This window comes from Motacilla alba, chromosome 2 (genome assembly GCF_015832195.1).
Source record: "Motacilla alba alba isolate MOTALB_02 chromosome 2, Motacilla_alba_V1.0_pri, whole genome shotgun sequence".
In the NCBI taxonomy this organism is placed as follows: Eukaryota; Metazoa; Chordata; class Aves; order Passeriformes; family Motacillidae; genus Motacilla; species Motacilla alba.
The window spans coordinates 108,718,610-108,740,917 of NC_052017.1; the positions used below are offsets into that span (position 1 = coordinate 108,718,610).

Consider the following 22,308-nt stretch of genomic DNA (forward strand, 5'->3'; position numbering starts at 1 on the left):
CCTTTGCAGAGTCCCTGTTCAAGGGTACTGAAGTAGCATGTATGTGTCTGAAATGGGTATAAAAGAAACCAAGCCAAAAATTCTCTGACACTTGTCTTATGGGATTGCAGTAAATACCAGGTACTTAAAGAAATGATATATGATTTCATATATCAGAAGGTTGCTTGTGTGATGATGTCAATGTTCATTGTATTACAAATCTGGTATAAATAACACACAAAAAAGTGAAGGGTGTTTTTTTAATAACAAAAAATTAGTACACTTAGACTTCATTTCTGCAAACATTTACATTCAAGCACTGTCACCCTGTGAAGTGCCTAATAATTCCTAAATCAGATAACTGTTTTATCTTCACATTAAAAATATGAAAATATAAGATAAACATATAAAAACTTTGGTGACAATGTCTGTGTAATACAAAAGATGCTTAAACACTGTATTTTTGGATTACAGGCTCACTTTCAAAAATCTTATATGTTCCTTTGTAACACTTGATATTTCCTGAAGAAAAAACTGAATAAGAAACAGTATTTTAGAATGCACAGCAGGTTCTCTTCTTAGTTTCTTTTAGAGACACAACGTCTAAGTCATGTAATACACCGGATTTCTGAAAAACAAACAAAAGCAAACACTTCATTAAGATAACTAGAACACAATGGTTGAAAAGTTTGCTTTTTCACATACTTTAATGTAAAATATTTGGTGCAGTCACTGGATATGTTTTTCCATTGAATATTTAATTAAATGATTTAAGTTTTCTAATAAATTAGATGGAAACTGATGCCTACGCAAGTCCCATTTGGCATCCTGACATTCTTTAGCTGCCTCAAACATCTCTCCTAAATCTGAAGGTGACAGAAAATGTCTTTTGAGGAGTCACTACAAACCATATTTGCCAATCCAGTACATCTTTACTCACATGAACTGTCAAGTACAGGTTCTTCTTTTGACTACACCAATTTTATCTAATTTTCATTCAAGTACTCTTATATTTGAAGTATTGAGCATGGATTGGAAAAGTCCAGTTGAAAGGAACAGGTAATACAGAATATTGCTACTCACTAAAAAAAAGGCATAGGCTATTAACCGTTATACAGGATGTTAACTTGTTTTGTGAAATTCACTAAAATTCTGTTTTCTTGCCTCTATTTAATAATCAGGAATACCCCCAAATGGAAACAGCTCAGTCTCTATCATGATAAACTATCAAAATAGCACTCCACCCTTGTAAAACATTTATGTACTGATTGCAAAAGCAGATTGTAACAAAAATGAAAATCACCAAAACCAGGACTCTTCCTTTCAGCAATGAACTCAACTAGATAATTAATGCTGACCAGAGAAACAATCAAACCCAGTTGTGCAATGCAGAACATGTCGCAATCTTGTTCTCTGAAACTATGAACACTGAACCCTGAACTTGGGCACAAAGACACAGAATATTGTCACATGCCCAGGAAAATGAAAGCCCCAACTCTTCTACCTGACACTCTGCTGCCTGTGTCTTGGCAGGTTTAGCAACCAAGCACAGAGAAATAAGTGCAACCACTGGATTCACCACATTCCTCTCACAACCCAAACCCAACAGCCATAAACAACCATGTCTGACAATAAAGAGAAGCTTCCAGAAACAACAGCTATCTAAGCTGGAATGAATGAAATCCAAAGCACAGGAAAAAAAAAGAAAGGAAGAAGGGAAGAAAAGGGCATCATGTAGTACAATACTAATAATGATTCAGAATTGAAAACTGACACATAGAAAGTCACAGGGTAATTGAACATTGACTACGTCCAGAAAGATTCACCTCAAATTACTCAGCTGCATCAGAACGAGGGCAAAATATAAAGTTTCCCATGTGCTACAAATAAGCTTTATGCCTCTTTGGCTGCGAATATTCATCACTTCTTAAAATTCTGGAGAAGATGCAGGGAATTTGTTTCCTTTTTCCTGCTGTAGCCATAGTTCCAGCTCTTCCAGAATGCTGGCTGCCCTGTGCCAGAGCTGTCCCCACAAAGAGTGGCTGAGCTCATTACTCTCTGAGGCTGCAGGGACCCAGGGAGGCTTCCACAGTGCATGGTGCTGGGGGGAGAACATGAAACATCTGGGAAAGGATCAAAAGTGATGGATAGAAGAAGGAGCAGAGAGCAGGAAATGTATTGTAGTGTCTAATTCCCAGGATGGATGCTGAAGCTGTCATCAGTTAAATTATTAGCAAATACTGTCTAGTCTACTGACTAGAATATCCGAAGACTGTTGCTTACTGATTTTAGAAATTTCTTGTCATAATGAATTCTCCACATAATGAAGAAATACAGCAGGTGCCCTTTTACTTGGGGTTGTTTGGTTGGTTGTTTTTTTTTTTTTAATTTCTTTTTTTGAGTGGGAAGGACCAAAAGGTATAGCATTTTTATTACCCTTGAGAATTTCCACAAATACCAAGATGCAGCTTTATAGCTTCTGATTAGTTTAAACTTTTTACACAATTGTGGGAGGTACAGGCATTAGCCATTATGATTTCTGCTAGGCAGAGACAGTATTTGGTAGTCTGCAAGCATATTCAGTAAATTAGAAGTATGAAGACCTTTTTAAAAAAGGGAGCAAGGCAGAATGAAAATTACACAAACATAACCTTGTCATCTCAAGAAACAAGATACCACTCTGGTTTAGAGATAAAATAAAAGCTTTGGAAGATAATGGTACAGTAAGAAATTTAATTTCACTCAATTGAGACCAAAAAAATAACACCGAGCATTGACTGTTGTGAACATCAACTAAATGGGTTGTGTTTCACCCATGCTTTTTCTGGAGAAAACAATCAATTTACATAGTAAAACACCTCTGGAAAAATCCCTGTTTGAACAGTTTCAAAATTCAAGTTTCACTTACTTAGAGGAAACTGGTAATTTAAAGACATTGCAGATTATACTTCAAGACCAAACTTCATGCTTCCAGTCAAAGGGGAGAAACTTACATTTCCTTAAACACTTAGGATCCTTATTTGCATCCTTAGCATTTTACTACTCAATAGTACTTTTAGATGGTAAGTAAGCTCTTCATATATCCTTGGCAAGGATCCTCAGTACTGTTAAGTGATTAAGAATGATGAAACATATTTGATAATGCAACAGTTCTTATAATCTCTAAAATCATTATTTGTTAGTTCATCTACAAACTAGCTGGGACAGACAGACAAGAACCACCACTCCACAAATAAAGAACAGCCATTTAAAAAATAATTTAAAAGCTGAGGACTATTAATCACTTCAGTTTGTAAGACTGTTCCATATAGGGCCTTTGTGAAGCAAATAAGGGTCTGGGATCCATTTAAGCAAATGTGCTGCACACATATTTATAAAGTGCACATTCATAATCTAAAGAGATACTACAAGTCCTGCATAAAGCACTGAACCAATGATCAGATTTGGGCAATCCCACGTAGCACTCAGCCCCAGCCAAGCCTTGGGAGAGGTGGGGCACCCCCTCTCCTGAAATTACAGCAGGGAGGTATGCAAATCTCTCCCACCTGCGAGAACAAGGCGGGCAGCATTCCTCCTCCAGGGCTCCATGAACACTAACACTTCCAGCTCACATTTCAGCTCAGCTGCTTGTAACTCACTGCCCCACAAGTCAGCCAACAAACAGCAAAAAACTGTGAAAAGGTGAGAAAAACCAAAATGGTACCAAGAAGCTGGAGTTTCCACTTCGGTATCTTGGGCAAAGTGAGGTTTTGAAAATACCGCCACAGACACAGCTGCCTCTGTACCCTGCAGTGATTTCAGTAAGATGTTGAAACTTCCTGCTATTAAATACTAGTTTTTCCTGTTAAATAGCACAGCAGACTTGTCTCACCTAACTGGCAGGCATCTCTGCAAGCCAGTTTTAAACTTCCTGCTTAAAACTCCCCTTCTGGCTCTCTCTTCTGCCCACTTCTAAGCAGAATATGTATCACTGGCATGCAATAGATACCTAGACACAGGAATTGTGATGAGATGGCTCACATACCTTTTTTTTTTTTTAAAAAAAAAAACAAGGCAAGAAAGTTTGGGTAGAATACCAAGGAAAATGTAATGAAAAAACCCCAACAAACTCTCTGAAAGATAGTGGAGTAATGGAGTAAATATATAAATCTTCATTAAGCTCAGCTGCACATTCCTTGCTGAAAACCTACTCAGGTTAATGGTGGATCCATGTTCTCTAGCACCAGTTTTTCAGTTTTTGGTATTTTGATACTGGTTAAGTTATTTTGAAAGTGGGGCTCACTGTGGGTTTGAAAGAGTGACAGGATTTTGCTTTATCCATATCATGTTCCCAGTCAAAGTCAGACCTGGAGTGCTTGCTGAAAAATTAGAAGCTTTGGAGAAACAAACAGAAGAGACTGGAACTGAGGTTACTATTATTTATAACTTCTTTAAATTTTGAGGATTTTTAGTCTTATTAAAAAATGATCCTACTTAATTACTGCAATCATTTTGTTTATATTTAACTGTGATAGTTGACAAAGACTGGCAGAGAACTTCATGAAATCAAGTCCCATGTGACTTCAGTGCCTGACCTGCCATTAGAGAGAGCTCAGTTATTAATCGTCCCGACATTTTTTATGTATTTCCCCTATATTCTGGAATTCAAATTATCTGTTCAAAATATAAGAGAGTAGTCTCACGATCACAATGGGCTGGATATGGCACAAGCAGTATTAAGCAAGGGCTAGGGATATATTAGCAGGGAAGGCAATCACTGTGGGAAGAGGTACAGGAGCAGGAGAAGAGGATATGAGGTCTGGCACAGGAGGATCTAACTGCTGCTGACTACACTCCTCAAGGAATGTTGATGAAGGTCTTGCTCCCAAAGCCTGCTATTCCACCATGTCTGAAACATCTAACCCACTGGCAAAGCGTGGGGCTCTATCTCCCTCTCCTGTTACTACCACGTAGACTGTAACAATGTTGTCCTGCAATTAGTTATTCACAAACTTGAGAAGACAGGTGTGCATCTCCTGTGAGGTTCCTCAACCCTACAAATCATCTAGGTGATGTTTAATATAGTTGCATCATAAAAACCTTATTTAAGAGAGCAATATATCTTCAAAGTCAATATCCTGCAAAAGCAAATGCCAGAAGTAAGCCAAATCTGTAAATTTCTTTTTTTCTCCTGGAGTTTATTTTATTTAGTTTGAATCATATGAAACCATATAGGCTGAGAGATGGAGGCCTCCATAATCAATGGAGGGAGAAAGGCACCTCCGAAACACAATTTTATCCTAAAGACTCATCTCTTTCCATTGAATAGAGATGATTCCAGAAACCAGACTAGTCACGCAAATTTTAGCTGGCCAAGACGAGTCTCATCCCCTATTCACAGATGCTGTGATTAAGTTTTGATTTACATGACCTAATTATATGCTACTGTTCTGTTTCCAGAAAAATATCTGGCTCATTCAATGTCCAGAACAGACTTTAAAAAAAATAAATAAGATAGTGTAGTTAAATTTTGCCTTACATTGCACCAGCACTAAGCGAGTTGGTACCATTTATCCTCTTTGCTTTAATCTCAGTACCTCTGTTCCCACATGTGCGATGCCGAATCTACCTAATGTTACTAAGAAAGTTAAGGAGATAAAAATCTAAAATGGATCTTAAGTACAGCAGGACAAGCATTATGAAAAACCTCTTGAAGGAATTATTATTCTGTGGTCAGTACAAGATAAATAAAGGGCAAACAAAGCCTGGGGCTCCATGCATGACTAAGGGTAATAAAGAAATACTGAGTATGCACTGCTGGAGACACAGGGATCTTTTAGACAAACTAACAATTCCATGAACCTCAGCAATAATGAAATCCGATTTCCTATGGATTTAGGTCTTGAAGTGAATTAAATTTGATATCTGTGATACAAGCTCCAGCTGGAGTAGCTGGTTGAAGCATTTTGCAGTCTCTCTGTGTAGTGGTCTCTACTATTCTATGAACTAATGCTGAAGACTTTTCTTCTGCAGAGTACTCTGCCTCACCTTATTTTCAAGGAACTACTCAGGAACTTAATTATTTTTTAGTTTGATCTGTCAAATTTGTTTAAAATCAGCTAAAAAATTCCAAAGGTACTTTAAGAGCAAAGGAATAGAAAACAGTATAATCTCAACAATCTTGTTGCCATAGGAAAGAAGTGTAAAGAAATGAAGGAAGGGCAAAATTAAGGCCTGCTACTTCTGAATGTTCATCTCAAATGACATCCAGCTGTTAAACATTAAATGTTACTCTCAACAACACAGGGCAAGGTCTTAAATGGATTTTCACTGCTCTCTACTCAGGAGATATATGTTTATTTAATATGATTAAAATAGTCTTAGTAGTCAATCACTCTTGGGAGGTATGCAGATTTTGGTTAGTTTTATTGCAGTTTTCAGAAAAAGGTGATAACTTAATTTGCCCTTTTTGGTTTTTTTAATGGTGTTCTCTCCCAATCCTAGTTTAGAAAAATACCAACAATCACTCCCAAAAGGACATATACAAAGGCTTGTGATATTTTTTTGAAAACCTGCTTGAGAACACTACTGCTTGCCAGGCATGAAACCAAAGAACACAAAAGAGCAAATGCTAACTGCATTCTGGGTGGTATTTTTTTGGTTTTGGTTGTTTTTAGAGGACTGACTCACAAGTTTAAATAGCTCCCTGGCAACCAGAAGCATTGTCAAAGAACAGCTGTCATCTATTAATGAACAGGTTTAGGCATACCTGAGATTCATGAGACTTGTGAATAAATAAAATACTGTTATTTGTAAACATGTCTAAGCAAACTCCTGGAATAATCTATGTCATTAACATTTATTTCCACTGCAGCCTTTCAAATAGAATCAAATGGGTTATTATTGCCCTTCTCCAAAAACTTGTCAGTCAGAGGAAGTTAAAACTCCTCTGCATTCAGTTATTATTAACTGATTGGTTTGAATATTGTGAGTTCTCAGAAAAATGGCATGACTCAGCTGTTACCAATGTAAGCAAAAAAAAAAAAATCTCAAAAAAAATTCTGATGGTTTTAATGAGACTAAATTAGAGCTGCAAGACCAAGACCCAGCAAAGAATGGCTGAGATGAAAAGTATCTCAAAGGTCAAGCAGCACTTTAGTTACCCAGATCACGGGGACATAGAAGTCTTCTCTCTCCCTTAAGCCCACTACAAAACAAACTGCAAAAAGAGATGGGAAAATGCAGTACAAAATAGTGACAATACACTGGAACACTTGTGCTTTTTTGTTTTGTGGTGTTTAAATGTCTTTAATATGAAACTTTTTAATGTGTTTTTTTCCCCAACCCACCACTGAACCACAACCTGTTCCAAATTTTGAAAGAATCAAGAAGTTTAGTACTTCTGTATGAACTCTGTAATTCTGGACACCAATCTTGCCCATCTACAGGAGTGCTTTGTGTAAATGAAGTTACTAAACGACATGTCCACACTAGATGGCAAGCAAGAATGTACATAAAAAGTCCTAGATTTCCTCAGATTTAATACAGTCTACTGCAATGCATCTGAGAATGGTCTACTGCCTGCCAGCCTACCCTGCTTATTTATCTTATCTCTGAGTAAGCTTCATGCACTTTCCAAAAGCGTGGCCATAAGAGACTGTCCTAGGGAGTTCCTTTCTTCTGTGGGACTGGGAAAGCAATGATGTGCTTCCACTGAAGCATCTCATCAGTCTGGGACAGATGGTCCATTGCAGAGGGCAGGGAGGCCTGATACCCCCAGGCATAGGTGCCTTGGGCCAAAACACTGTGCAAAGCTGTATCTCCTTTTCACAATCAGCAAATACGTATTTCACCACTACCAAATGGATGTATGACTGAAATTATCTCACACTGGCATCTATCATGTCATTTTTCACAGCTACTAGTCACACTTGCTACTGCATTTTCCATTCTCCAAAATTTCATCAGTTAGAGAAAGTTAAAATTCAAGCACTACATTCAGATTTCACAGTTTTGTGAACAGGCAAATTATTTTGTCGAACCTGAAAACCATGATGAAACTGTATAGCAGATTTTTTTTCCCCAGCAAACTGTTTCTCATCAGGCCAGTGGTAAAACCAATTGGGCTAAAGGGGTTCTTGTTTAAATCAACAAATGCATTTTGCTAAAAATGGCAAATTATACACCAAAATAATGATACATGATGCTTCATCAGGATTCCAAATATTTTTAGCTAAGGTGAAATGTTACTACAGACAAATAAGACAAATTCTCACAGGCACATTTTCCAAACACACATACATGCAGAGCATACAACTGTTCAAAGCAGTTCTAATTAAAACCAAGCACTAGTGCAACATGTTCAATGTGGTCTAATTTTTTTGCCATGTCCATATCACAAACTCCATGAATTTTCATGAAGGTGAGTAGGAATACTGAAATTTCACTTACCATAAAGTAAGTGTAGGCAATCTTTAATGTGAAAAATACCCAAACACCATGTCTGCATGTGCAGAGAATTCTCTTAGATATCATCCAAACACTCTGCAGCAATGCTCACTTCACACATATTTGTCTTTGAAGCAGTTATGATCATAGCTATTGTTTTGTTTTCATGTTTCATACTAACAATATATTCTCTATTTACAGTAGACAATGTCTTTTTCATTTACAACAAAATCAGAGTTATTTTACTTGAGACTTTTTTCCAACAAGGTCAGTAACTTGAGGGCCTGCCATTATCCTCCTGCTCTAAACAACATTTGACTGTTCAGTTGCTGAGCTTCATTTTCATGTGAAAGTAACCAAAATATTTTTTTGCCATTTTTTTCCTCCCCCAAAATAACCAACTACAACTTGTGGTACTATGTAGTATGACAGGACCCTGATTTAGAAGCAGTCCAACCCTGAGCTGTTATTCTGACCATCCCCTATGGTTAGTTAACCAAAACACTGCTATTTGTGACTTTGTCAGTAACTTTGCTCATTTATCTTTATTATGACTTGAAGAGTATTCAGAGTGGAAGGTTAGTTTTGTACAACTAATATTGGTGATGAATGGCAGTGATAATACATTGCATGAAGAACATCTATTAAAGTCTAAAATAATATTCTGCTACCTAAAAATAAATTGCAATGCAAAACATTTTCAGAGCAAATGAACAATAATTCAGTCCTGCAAAAGAATTGCAACTTTGAGGAGTAAGGACCGTTAAGCCAACACACTCAAGTTAAGAGAGATGCTGATTCTGACAGATACAATATTGATTCTACCACTAATTAACTCAAATCTTTAGGCTCTGATAACTTCAAAAGCACTAGTGTAAATCAGCCAAACAAACAGCTATGAACCTTGCATAAAACATTTGATTGCTGAACATAAAAGCTCTACTGATTCTATCATCATGCAACATCTTTACTGTGTGCACACTCTGCAGAAAACCAGAGGAAAAAGGAATCTTCCTGGCACAGAAGTGGAACTACTCGGGAGCTGTTGAGCACTCCCTTAAAGGAAAGTATGGGAAATAAAGCCCCGAATGCAGTCTTCCTGAATTTTCCCTTTCTCTCTGAACTGTACTGTACCTGTTCGCCTCTTCTGTTTTTGTCTTCTCCCATGATTCTTCTCCCCCATTTTCCTCCTCTGTATGCCTGCAGCTACAGCATCCCCCCAAAATACTAACTCCATAATGCAAAAACAGCATCAGCTGTGCTTTGCTTATGCTATTCTGTAGTTACAACCTTGTTTACCCAATCTGTCAAGAAAAATCTCCCATTTTCTTCCTCCTTGGAAAAGAAGCCTACCTTTTCCAGGATTTCCTTAGTCAAGACTGAGAATGCATGCTCAATGTTCACGTTTTCTTTAGCACTGGTCTCAAAAAATGGCATTCCGTATTCCCAAGCAAGCTGAAAAACAAATGTAGGAAATGGGATGAACATTCTTCAAGAAAAAAACCTAGTACTAGTAGCAAGCAGTATGAAGGTGTTCTGACTGCTAACATTCTACAAAAACACTAGTTAAGTACATGACTGCTCAATAAAGTACTCTGTATTCATCCTCAGTTTATAAATTTCAGTTACCTTTTAAAATATTCTTCTTAAAATTGTGTGTTTTCAGAACAGCTTTTTAAACTAATCTTTACTTGCAAATAACAAGAATAAAATCCAGTGGGTCTGTTCTTAGTGTTTTGATTTATTTGGAAAATGAACTGTCTCCTAAGCAATTATTTAGAGGAAACTAATGGAGTGCCTGCAGATAAAAATATTACAAGAACTGCTGAAAAAAACTGGCAGGATGCAATACAAAAAAAGAGATGTTCCTTTATGCTAGACAGAGAGAAGCACAGAGATACAGGCAAGCAAAGAAAGCACAGGCATGCAAAATGATATTATGGTAAAAGGCAAAGAGAGAAAATACGTAGATGGGCAGCAAAGACTTTACATTGGTTGGTTTTCTTTAAGTTACTCCTGTTGTCTTATTTCCAGTGTATTTCCCTTACAGATAGCTTTGAGTTATGTTGGCATGAATAAAAAAACTCCAACACAATACATATACAATAATCAGACTTCAGAGTTTTAGTCAAAATATAATAAAGATTACACAAAAGGTAAAAAAAAAAACCACAAAGTAAGCAAAATGGTTTCCTTTCCAAAATGCCACAAGAAATTGTAGTTCTGAAAATAAAGATGAGATCTAACTGATTCATTAGACAGAGACCACTTCATAACTTCATAAGGGATTCTGAAACTCAGTGGACTGTTGTGAACTGTTTTCAGTACTGCAGCAACTTGTTACAGAAGGTTAAGATAGTTCAACTATTGCCAGTACAAAACAATGATGCATAAGGGTTCACAAAGAAAAAGACAAGCAATAAAAGAATACTGGGCTAATAAAGTAGAGAGAACTACAGGCTTGCTGATTAAAAAAGTACACAGAAACTACTATTACATGCCCTTTTCCTTCCTTGTGTCATGTAACAGGTACCTAGAAGTTACCTGTGTACAAACTTTGATGAGCACAAACCAACCCTTCAAATCATGGAATTGCAGAAATAATTTTGAAAGACATCCCCACTTTAAATGAGGCTACTGCCCACGCAATATTGGGTCAGCCGTGGCTTTTCCTACAGAAGTCTTGAAATCCACCAATGATGGAGATTCTGTAGTAGCCTTTATGGTACCCTCTTCCATGGCTACATCAACGTTCTGGTGCAACTGGTTCTCCTCAACTCCAACCTGAACCTCCCAAGCCAGGACTTGTGTCTGCTCCCCATCCGTTTATTGTCTGTCTCTACTGAAAAGAGTCTATTTCTGGCATTCCTTTAGTGCCACTTCAGTTGCTGTAGACCAGTAACTGCTCCTTAGCCTGCTCTTTACCCAGCTCCCTCTCCTCATGGAATACCTGTACTAGACCCCAATCACCTTTATACCTGTCTGCTGGACCAGCTGCAGTTTCTCAACACCCGTCTTGGAATGGGAGAGCCAAAGCTGGACACAATATTCCATGTGGCCTTGTCAGCGCTAAGGAAGGGGGGTAATAATGTCCCCAGATCTACCATCCATTATCCTTCTAATGTAGCCCAACACCTTTAAAGCCATGAGGGAACACTGCTGACTTATAGTCAAGCTGGTGTTCATTGTAACTCATGATCTTTTGTAGCAGGGCAGTGATTCATGCCTTGGATTATTCCATCATAGGTGCAAATCTTTGCACTTCATGAACTTCACAATATTTCCGCTGGCCCAGTTCCCAAATTTATCAAGGTCCCACAGAATTGGCGTTCTCCTATGTGGTGTGCCAGTCACACCCCTTAATCTCATGTCACATGGAAATCTCTTTCTATCACCAGCCAAATCACCAATGAACATGCCCAACAATGTGACTGAGCCAAGGCTGACTGCCTACAGTTTCTGGAACCTTCTTCCTTGCCTTTTTTAAAAGACACATCATGGCATCAAAAGGGATCTCTTCCAACCACCATGATTTTTCAGAGCTGACTGACAGTGGCTCAAATCACAATGATCAGCTCTTTCAGCCCAACTGGGAGAACTTCATCATGTCTATGGGCGCATCGAACTTTGCTAAGCAATTTCTAATCCAAAGCTTTCCCACTGCTGGCTGACCTGCTCCTTCCCAAACCAAGCAGGGACCTGCAGAGCCCTGGAAGCAAGCTCTATTTGTGAAGACCAAAGAAAAATCAAATCAAATCAAATCAAATAAAAAAACCTTGAGTACTTGAGCCTTTTCTGTATCATGTCACTACACTGCCCACTACATCTATCAATGCACCCCCATTTTCTCTATATGTGCACAATACTGGCCACAGAAGATAACTGTATGTATTTTTTTAACTTTACCCTGCATACTGCTAAACTCTGTGGCAAGCAAGTCCCCCAGAAATGTAGCTCAGTGCAAAAACCCCCACTGGTCCAGTGGTAAAGCAGTTGAAAGCATGAACATGTATTTGGCTACTCCCTCTCTGATAGACAATAGAAAAGTGTATTTAAATAACTAGTTTTTTGGGGTTTTTTTCTCCTTTGGGAGCATCTTGAACAGATCCATAAATAAAATACCTAAATACATTTACAAACCTGTGGGAATTATGCTACTAAGAAATGATATTTTATAATATCCTTGATAACAGTTTGGAGAACTTGTGCGAAATAAGCTAACAATAAAATAAGTAATGCTAATACTACTTCCTAGCAAAGTGCTGGTGTGATTTCTTAGTGCTGAATCAGAAAGAGATATCTGAAATATTCTGACACTGTGCAGAGTTCCATTACGTGTGAAAAATCAGCTTTGAAACTATAAATCAGCTTCAGCTATGAAGACAGCAAAAGCAAAAAAAAGGAAGAAGATTTTACTTGGCTTTTTCTGTTGGAAAGATTTGAGAGGAGAAAACCAGCCACATTCTACCAAGTCATATAACCGTCAACATTTTTATCTTTCAATAAAAAAAAGATAATCATATTGGGGGGGTGAACAGAGAAGCCCAGAGAAGGTGAGTTAGAACTTTTATCTAAGTGAATAATAAACAATTAATACAAGAAAATGATACTTCATAGTGCTAAAATTAAATATCTCAATTTCTGAGTGATCACAATTACGTAAGTTTGCACAAAATGAATTATTACATGATTTTGTGCAAAAAGAAACAATAAAAAAAAATCTCAGCATTCAACTGAAATGAAATTATACATGACAGCCACTCAGTTATAACAGATTTTTAGAGAAATGCCACTATAGATGATGAGATTCCCAGGGAACCTAGAGTTCTTCTGTGCAAGAGACTGAACAGAACAACACTTAAAGCTCATTCTATCAGGGTAACATGAACAATGTAACTACAAATTATTATTTGTCACAGTTAGAATTAAACTGTTTTCCCCTCTTAATTAGGATATTTTCTTCTTTAGAGTGAGAGGACAATTACTGTCTCTCTCTCTCTCTGCTAACAGAATCTTTCTCCAGCACATTCAGTCAGATCTTTGAACACTTCTAAATCATATTAAAAGAAGAAATAGTATAACAGAAGAGTTGCCTTGACTCAAAACACAGAAATCTAGAAAGCAGACTCACTAGGGAGGAGATAATGATTTCTTTCCAAAAAAAAAAAAATTACATTGAGAGGAATTTTGGTTGCATGGTTAAGAGCCCAGATGTCAAAAAATGTCATGGTTAATACCCTAAGCAAAACCCTACTACTGCCCTCTGGTGCACATGCATCCAGTGACTCTCTGGGTTTCTGACAGTGCAACCTTTGTGTGAGACTACATCATCTATTTTTCAGCAACCTTATTCCTTGTACACAGATATGGTCCATTAACACTGAAAGCATCTTGCATGTGAACTATGAACTCTCAGGAGTGTAACGTTGTCCAAAAGCCGATGTTATTTCTTTAAAGTTTCTAATCTGGGATTATATAATTGGCAAGAAGCTATCAGAGTTATTTTTCTTTAAACATGAGACATCCTGCTTGACTCACCATGCCTTAAAGCATAACAGGAGGGCTAATTCCAAGTTCCAGAGAACAGATGCATACAATTTGCAGTAGCAAAATTTACTGGTATATAGGACACGCTGTCCTGCAACATTTAATTATTAACCCAATTTCTTCTGTCATAGCATGACTTCTGCATCTCCTCACTGGCTCTCAGTGAAAGACTTTCACCATTCCCTTCAGAACAGCACTCCCCAGTTTGTAAGTTCTTACCCTACCCATGATCAGCAGCTAGAAACTCTACTACAGTAGAGTCAACTATACATCACATACACAGTTTTGGGGAGCTGGATGTTCAGTATTTGTCCAGGTTTATTTAAGGCTATTCAAGAGACAATGCAGATCACTTTGCACAGGCTGCCAGAAGAGTTCTTCATAGTCAGACTGTAGCAAAAATATCACTGATGGGTGGTATCAGAAAAATTATGCAGAATGTATTTCCTTTTAATATTCTACATTACAACAGTACTCTGAAAATGTAGTCTAAATAAAATTTCTGTTGTAACACCTAAAACTTTTAAAGTGCATTTTAACCTTTAAAAGAAAAATCGGTATTCTGAAAAGATCAGCAAGGGATTACTTAATGTGTATCTAGCACTCTAGAACTTCACAACTGTTCTTCTAGAGCCAAGTTCTAATAGAACTTTTGGAATTCAGGAGCTTTATATCATTTTCAGTTTAACAGCTTTGTCACATACTAAGAAACTCAGGAGGACCCAAAGAAAGTACTAAAGATACCTTTTCTCCTTTCTGTTTTGGAACTACTCGTTCTGACTCCTTATCACACTTGTTGCCCAACAGTATTACGTCCACTTCATCACCTGCTTTCTAAAAGAGAACCAGCATTAATAAATGTCAAGCAAGAAAAAAGCAAACAACAAAAGCCCTTCACCTTCAGCTCACACTAACCTTCAGCACTCCATTTCCTTGAAAGTAAAGGCTAAATTCTCTCATGACCTTCATATGCGCAAATATTTTCCACCAGTTACTGGGATTTGGAGGAAAACAGCAAGAATGCAAAGAGCAGAAAAAAGCTACTTGGAAGTGCCACGTATAATTTCCAACCTCTTTCATAAGATATAAAGTATATGGTGCATGGGCACCATCTTCTGATGAATGCTCCAGCTTGAGGCTTTAAAGTGACTGGAAATGCCCTGAATTCACAGACACTGCCCTACTAAAAGTAATAGATTCATGGATTAGCATATGACTCTGCTCTACATCCAGCACTCACAAGTAAAAGGGAAGGAATTTGCTGCACCTGAAAGAGCACCTCTCTGTGCTTCTCTTTTGCACACAGACAGTAAAATTACTTTCAAAGTGTTCAAACTCAACATAAAAGTCTGATTATTCCAAGACACTAGGAAGAAGGCAATAGATTTTAATGAAGTAAAATTTAAAAACCTCATTGATTTTCAAAAGGAAGAAAAATCTACCTTTTTGACCTTGTCTCCTTCTCTGTTCCTCTAATCCACTCGCATGCATGATGACTGTGAAATGCACTGGGTTTTTCACATCAGTGTTATTTTAAGAAAAGTCATTGTAACTATACATGACTGGAATAATGACAACAAAAGGGAATAATTCTGCAACAGCATATGGAATTTAAAAACTGACATTCATTGTGAAAATCATAATATTTAAAACCGCTTTTGGTGCTTAAATGGAGGACACTGAGGGTCTCAAGCTACAAAAAATTAAAACTGCTGTAGTCTGATGCCATGGCTTTTATTCTGGAGGTACATGTTCCCACAGCTTCCCTGATGACTCAAAAGGCCTGGTCTCAGGCTGCAGATCTCTCTACAGGGACTTTGATGAAATCTCTGACCTCTGTCACGTGCTTAACTTTTCTAACTTTGCCATAAGACAAAATCCACCACAACCATACCCAGAAAAACCTCTATTCATTAAAGGATGAGAGAACACTATTTTTAGTCTATTTCTACTTTTACAACAATTTGAAGACTTCATCAGTAGGCACAATTTAATATTAAGGAGCACTATATCTTTTTTCTTATTCCATTCTCCTCTTAGAGTCATCTAGACTTATTTCATACACACAGTTTATTAAAATGAAGTAAACTTTGTAAGAGTACAAAGTAGGGGCCCAAAATAATGAATTATTCTAACCTGGATTAACAAACCAAAACACTGGCTGTTTCAGAATACATTGAAGTTTCACTCATGATAATTAAGATCAGTGGCTCTCCTACATAAAACCACATACATCAGCCCCAATATAGGCTAAATAGACAATTAAATCTCATTATGTAATCAACCTTTAATTTGGAAGAACACTGAAGGTTGATAAAGGTTTTACAAGTGACATTTGACTTCACTGTGAAGTTAAAGTCTAGAGGGAAATACTTGCATACTGCATGCACAAACCAACTAAATTCATTCTGTAACTTAACTTCTGTATCAACAGCACAAATTTTTGCAGTAGGAATGTTCTTTCTAAACAGCTTCAAACAATAACAACATTTAAATGAGGTTTGAGGTACCAGGCCTTTCAGCAAGTATTTATTAGTACTACCAATCACAAAGTATTCACTTCTGCAAATAACTACTATTTCTACATCAATATAATGTATTAATGTATTTTCACTTTGTCTGATCCTCCACCAAAGCACTTCTAGTTCTCCTTTTTTAAAGATGGTATCTTGCAGTTTCATGCATTTAGAAAACTGAAGATTGTTAGTCAAAATTATGTCCATTTTAAATTCTGAAAATTGATTATGTATGATGTCTTAAAAATTAAATCAATATGACTAGGCAGAAGTTTGACCATGTGCTCAGCTGGCATAAAAACTGCATGAGTACACTGATTTCAACTGGCCAAAAATATGGCTTTTCAGTGCTTCCAAAAGCTTGCTGTATATTTTCACGCTCTGTTATTTATAGCTCAGGAATAAGCTTCCCAAATGCAAAATCTATAGCTAAAAAGATGAAGGCTATTTTACAGTTAAAATCCTATTATGCAAGTCAGCACTGAATAAGCTCATAGACTCAGGAAACATTTTTCCCCATATTATGGAAAAGTACTATTAAAAATCATCAATTTCATCAAGGCAGAAATAATTTTTTTCCAGATAAAAGTTTTACTCTGGTATCTCAAAAAATGCCGATTTTTGGTTCACTCTCTCAGTTTTTCTTCGCATTTTAACATTTCAAAGTTCATATTTTACTGAAGGTTAAAATAAATATAATCTGAACCTGGAGAATACCTACACTACTATATTTTGAGAAGGAAAACATCATCATTGTATTTTTCTGAAAAAAATGGAGCCAAGAGATTTACTGAGACTGACCAAATCTTCTCAAGTGTTTGGCACAGGTTGGAGCCACCAGGTTTTGGCAGAAGGGTTTTTCTCCCACTGGGTTCCCAGGCAGCTGGATCTGGCAGCAGCAGGAGCCAGGCTGCTCTGAGCAATGGCCACGGGAGGGAGCAGCAGCAGAGCCTCAAACTGAGCAGTGCCACATCCTGGACTCAGAACACTGGACACTCACATCACAGCACCACAGTCTCTACAGTACATTACTGACAGGGGCCACCCACCTGTGCCCTTCACCCCACTGCTTAATGTCCACCCAGCCAGGGAAATACACAACCTGACTATGAGGCTATTAACAGAAATCAAAAATGCAAAAGCTAAAATATCTTGCTCATCCCTTTTGTATGTAATTTGTTTGGGGATCAGGGTAGGTTTTTTTTCAAATGTTAGGTCTTTTTTTTTCTACGGTTTTTATTTTCCAGAAGTGCTGTGAATTTATGTGAGTATGAAAAATAGCAGATACTTTTTCTATAAGAAAACTACACCATATCTGTACTTACAGACTATTGGAAGAAACTGCCTCTTCACTTCTTAAATGGTGAACACAGACCTACCAAGAATGATCCCAACCTCCCCTGCAGCAAACTCCCCATGATGATTATGAGCTCACCCAGAGTCTTCATATAAAGCTATCTATCCAGGGATACATCTTCCAGAACACCACCTTGTCCCTTCACCACATCTCCAGGGTGTAGCTGTGAAGGGTTGCGTGATATTGATACTCATTAATTACAGTTTGAAAAGGCAACAGAAGTTTGTAGGTCTAAAAGTGAAACTGAGAACCCATGCCTGATAAATAAACTATGGGAATTCTGAAATAGTCTGTATTTGAGGAAGAAATGTAGCTTTTCACATTTGAAGAAGATGTACATGATCAAACATCAAGATGAAGGCGCAGCTGGAGAAAGCCATAAAACTGGGAAACAACCTCTTCTTACTCATTAGACAATGACACTAGAAACCTACCCTTTGTGGTACTGCAGAACAATTTGTTAGAAATAGATTGTCCTCAGAGTCTCTTTGAAAGCATCACACAGCTAGTGTTCATATTAGGATTGCCAAACATGTCTCTTTCCACATATTTTCCTAAGTGCCACCTTATGACCTCCATTCCAAATGCCTGGTTTCCAGGACTTCAGTGGAAATAAACAAAGGATCAGATTTATTTGTCTACCTGCAAATTTAGAATGCAGTAGATATAAACCAATTTATCCCAAAGCCAACCTAGGACTACAGACAAACCAATTTAATAAAATGACAAGAGCAAGAATTTTAAGTTCTAATCAGAGCCATAATGACAAACCTATCTATTAACTGGGACAATTCGATCTTTTGACATCAAGCTCTCCCATCTGAGGATGAAAAACTCAGAAGACTTTCAAGTCAAACTAATTTACATTTGTAAAGCAATTTGCTGAACTGCTTTAAGTTTCTGCATCAGTATGATGCAGAAACACTGAGAGACAGTCTAGTCTCCCAAATGCACCAGAGGAACCAAACCAAAAAAGGGCACTAAGCAGAAATGACAGCAATTTAACAATTCATACAGTTCATATCCTGGTTGAGGGGTCACTTCTTCAGGTAGGACAAATAGAAAGTTAATGTATTAAAAAACACTTCACTACTGCCACCAAGACTTGCACAAGAAAAGAAAATTATCTTCTCCATGCAGAAAATTCTGTGATGGCAAACAATTTCCAGCACAGAGATAACTGTTAGGAGCTGGTATTGCCACCTTGATGGCCGATGGCCACATCAGAAGACTAGCACAATTAAAACCTATTCAAAGTATTTAGAAGTAAATTAAGACCTACCATCTATGTCAACCATTTTTGGAGACCCAGATGCCATGTGTGAGTAACGGAGTGATTTAGTTGGCAAGGACTTCTAGAAGTCAGCTGGTCTAGTCTTCCACTCAAAGATGGGCCAACTTCAAAATCAGATCAGGTTGGTCAAGGCCTTGTTGAATGGAGTTTTAAGTGTCTCCTTTAAGTGATCCTCTCTGGGCACCTATTTGAGCATTTGAACCACTCTATTGTGAGGAACCTTTTGCCAATGTTAGTTGGAATCTTGTTCAAAACATCCTGGAAAAAACCTGTTTTCTGCAAAATGATTTGGTTCACAGCTGCTTGTATTTATTTAATTTTCAAAGGCCAAGCAGCATCAGCCTTTCAGAAGAGGTGCATACAGTAGCTAAAAGCCATGTCAGCAGGAGGAACACTTCAATAAATTGGACATAACCTGCAATTCCCCAAATAAAGAATGGTTTCAGGTTCTAAAGTTATCTTCCTGCAATTATCACGCTCCTAATGAATGCATTACAAATCCAATATCCCTATACTGGACTTGCCAGTAATGTCCTAAAATATTAATCTGTGCATGTGTATATTTTTCTAGCAAGCTTTTAAAAAGTACAGTTATGTTACTTAGTTTCCTCTAGTTCTGAATTCAAATTTTACAGCAATACAGATATGGAAGCATATTTGTGTCTTGTACTTCCTTGGACAATAATTAATTTTTAATAGTGAGGCTGCTGTATTCCACACTTAAACTAACTGAAATATAATGAGAACATTACTGGTAATCTGATTGTAATTGCACTGACTGGCCAGTTTTTATAAAATCAATGGGAGTTTTTAGGAATAGTAAATTGCTTGGATTGTTATTTTCAACTGTTGCAAAAATGGCTTAGCACACGGAAGAGATTTAAAAAAAAAAATCTGTTTAAAATCTCTATGTGCAAAGAACCAAAAAATGAGAGCATAATGTAATAACTGAATTGCCTCCAAAATTCCTGTCTGACTGGTTCAGGTGCAAGTTTTACACCTATTAGTATGGTATTTAGTGAAGTCTGTATTCTCTCTGTTTCCCTTTTAAAAACTTATTTATTTTTTTCTATGCTTGCATATTTTAAATGGTGCTGTAGCAACAGTCACTTTGATTTTGGGCATTTGTAGGGAATTAAATACTGGTTTATATTCACAGACCAAAGCAAGTGCAAGGAATGTCACCGACCTCCAGGAAGTAATTAATTTTCATGAAATGCCCTGTCTTTTAACAGTTATTGCTTAAAAACATTTCTTTTGCAATGAATAGCCCCATATATTTTCACCAAGACACTTCAGAAATTGATATCCCACTAGGACTAAATTAAATTTTTTATTACTATCTAGCTCTATTACAACACTAATTGCTAGTTTTGAGATTGGTACAATCAATCATGCAATTTACATTCCTAGAAATTGTTTTAGATTGAGTATTTTTCCATTTTTTTAAACTTTAAACTAACAGAAGTACCTTCAGGGGTTAAGATTAAACAGTCTAAGTATTAATACCTTGAGTACATTTACATGAAAGCTTTTAAAATGTCACAAACAGAGAGCAGGCTTGTGCAGGTGTCATTTCCTGATTGACTAAATCAGATCTAAACCAGCATGGTGGCCACAGGAGCTAGTCTCATCCTTCCCTCCACCCTAGCCATGCAGCCTTGATACCTTCTTGCTGTTTATGGCTGTGCACTGTAGCCCACTGAATCAATCACCTAGTTCATCTAATTGAAGATGACAGGACAATATGACCCCTTTGGAGCCAGTGTGAAGCCAGAACAACATTTTATGTTGAAATATGGAGAGATAGATAGATAAACAGATAGATAGATAGATAGATAAACAGATAGATAGATAGATAGACAGACAGGAAGAAATGGATATATGCAGATAATCTACATTTTCAGTTTCAGGTAACAGTAAAACTGCTATCATACTGTTTGCTGAGCTATATTTTTGTTAACCATGAAACTGTACAACCAGTGGCATATCTAGCTGTGACTTTTGTTTGGCCAACAGAAGAAAGGCCCATGCTTTTCTTAACAAAATAAGAAAACAGATGTGTTAGTTTAAAATTTGTGCAGACAAGCCAGTAAGAATATTGTGTCATCGAATCTCCTCCGTAACACATTACTGAAGTTAGGCTCTGCTGCCACTAAGACTTTTAAGATGGCTGTAAGGTCAAGAACAATGATTTACTAGGTTACCAGAGTAATGTTTTTAAAAATGAGATAATGTGCATGCAATGTTTTCCTAAGGGTTCAAGATATCCCTTGTATATATTATTGGATAAATGATCATGTGTATTTCATTAATTCAGCTGTATACTGAAGCTGTGAAGAGAGAAAATAATGCATTTGATGGTTTTATTTCAAGCCCCCTTCCCCAAGAGGAAAAGCCCCCTTTCCCATCCATCCCCACCAAATCACTAGAATATTTAAAAACCTGCCTTAAACTTTGCTTGATTTTGATCAATGGAGAGCACCACCTTGCTTGTATTCTTACACAAATTTCCACAAGCATACTAACTACAAACTACTGTGCTACTGCTGACGGGAAATAGCACGGCTCCCTACAGCCTCCTTAGGCTAGAGAGAACAATAGCGAGAACAATACTGATCTTTTCTCCCAGGTATCAAAAGACAGGACACATGAGAATGGCACAAAGTTGTGCCAGGGATATTCAGACTGGACATTGCAAAACATTTCTTTACTGAGCCAGTGGTCAAACACTGGAAAAGGCTTCCTAGGGAGATGGTCAATTCCCCAAGCCAAATTAAGAGGCATCTGGATAGTGCTCTTAATAACACAATTTAACTTTTGGTCAGGGCTTAAGTGGTTGGGCAGCTGGACTAGATGATCATTGAAGATCCCTTACAGCAGAAATATTCTAGTCTAAAACTGCCTTGCCTCTATCTAACAGAGAACACATCAAGAGAGACCTACCCAAAAAGACTTGGAATACAGGGTTAGAGTCAGCTGAATGATCTCTTGTCTAAGGGCTTGCCCACACCTCTGTCCTTTCACATTATCTCCAGACATTCTTATTCTGGCCTTCCTACTCCTACCAGCTCATTTTACAACAGCTCCAGTAAGTGTCAGACCTTTCTATGAGCCTCTCAAACTCACTAATAGAGCAGAAAAACCACTCAACTTCTTTTGCTGTGTTAGTTTTCTACCACATTAGG

General features: G+C 37.4%; 1 protein-coding gene across 3 annotated transcripts in view; it reads right to left on the reverse strand.

The window, feature by feature from the left end:
* Positions 1-224: 224 nt before the first annotated feature.
* LOC119697696 (ras-related protein Rab-10-like) overlaps positions 225-22,308 on the reverse strand; it is a 32,346-nt gene continuing 10,262 nt past the window's right edge. The window contains exons 4-6 of one of the 3 annotated variants that reach the window (XM_038128764.1): positions 14,698-14,787; positions 9,760-9,861; positions 225-607 (exon numbers count right to left, since the gene is read on the reverse strand). In XM_038128764.1, coding sequence (XP_037984692.1) covers positions 533-607; positions 9,760-9,861; positions 14,698-14,787 — 267 coding nt within the window. In that variant the 3' untranslated portion in view covers positions 225-532. Of the gene's footprint in view, positions 608-4,241; positions 9,390-9,759; positions 9,862-14,697; positions 14,788-22,308 lie in introns of those variants that run through there. The other 2 variants (XM_038128766.1, XM_038128765.1) reach the window with 2 other exon arrangements.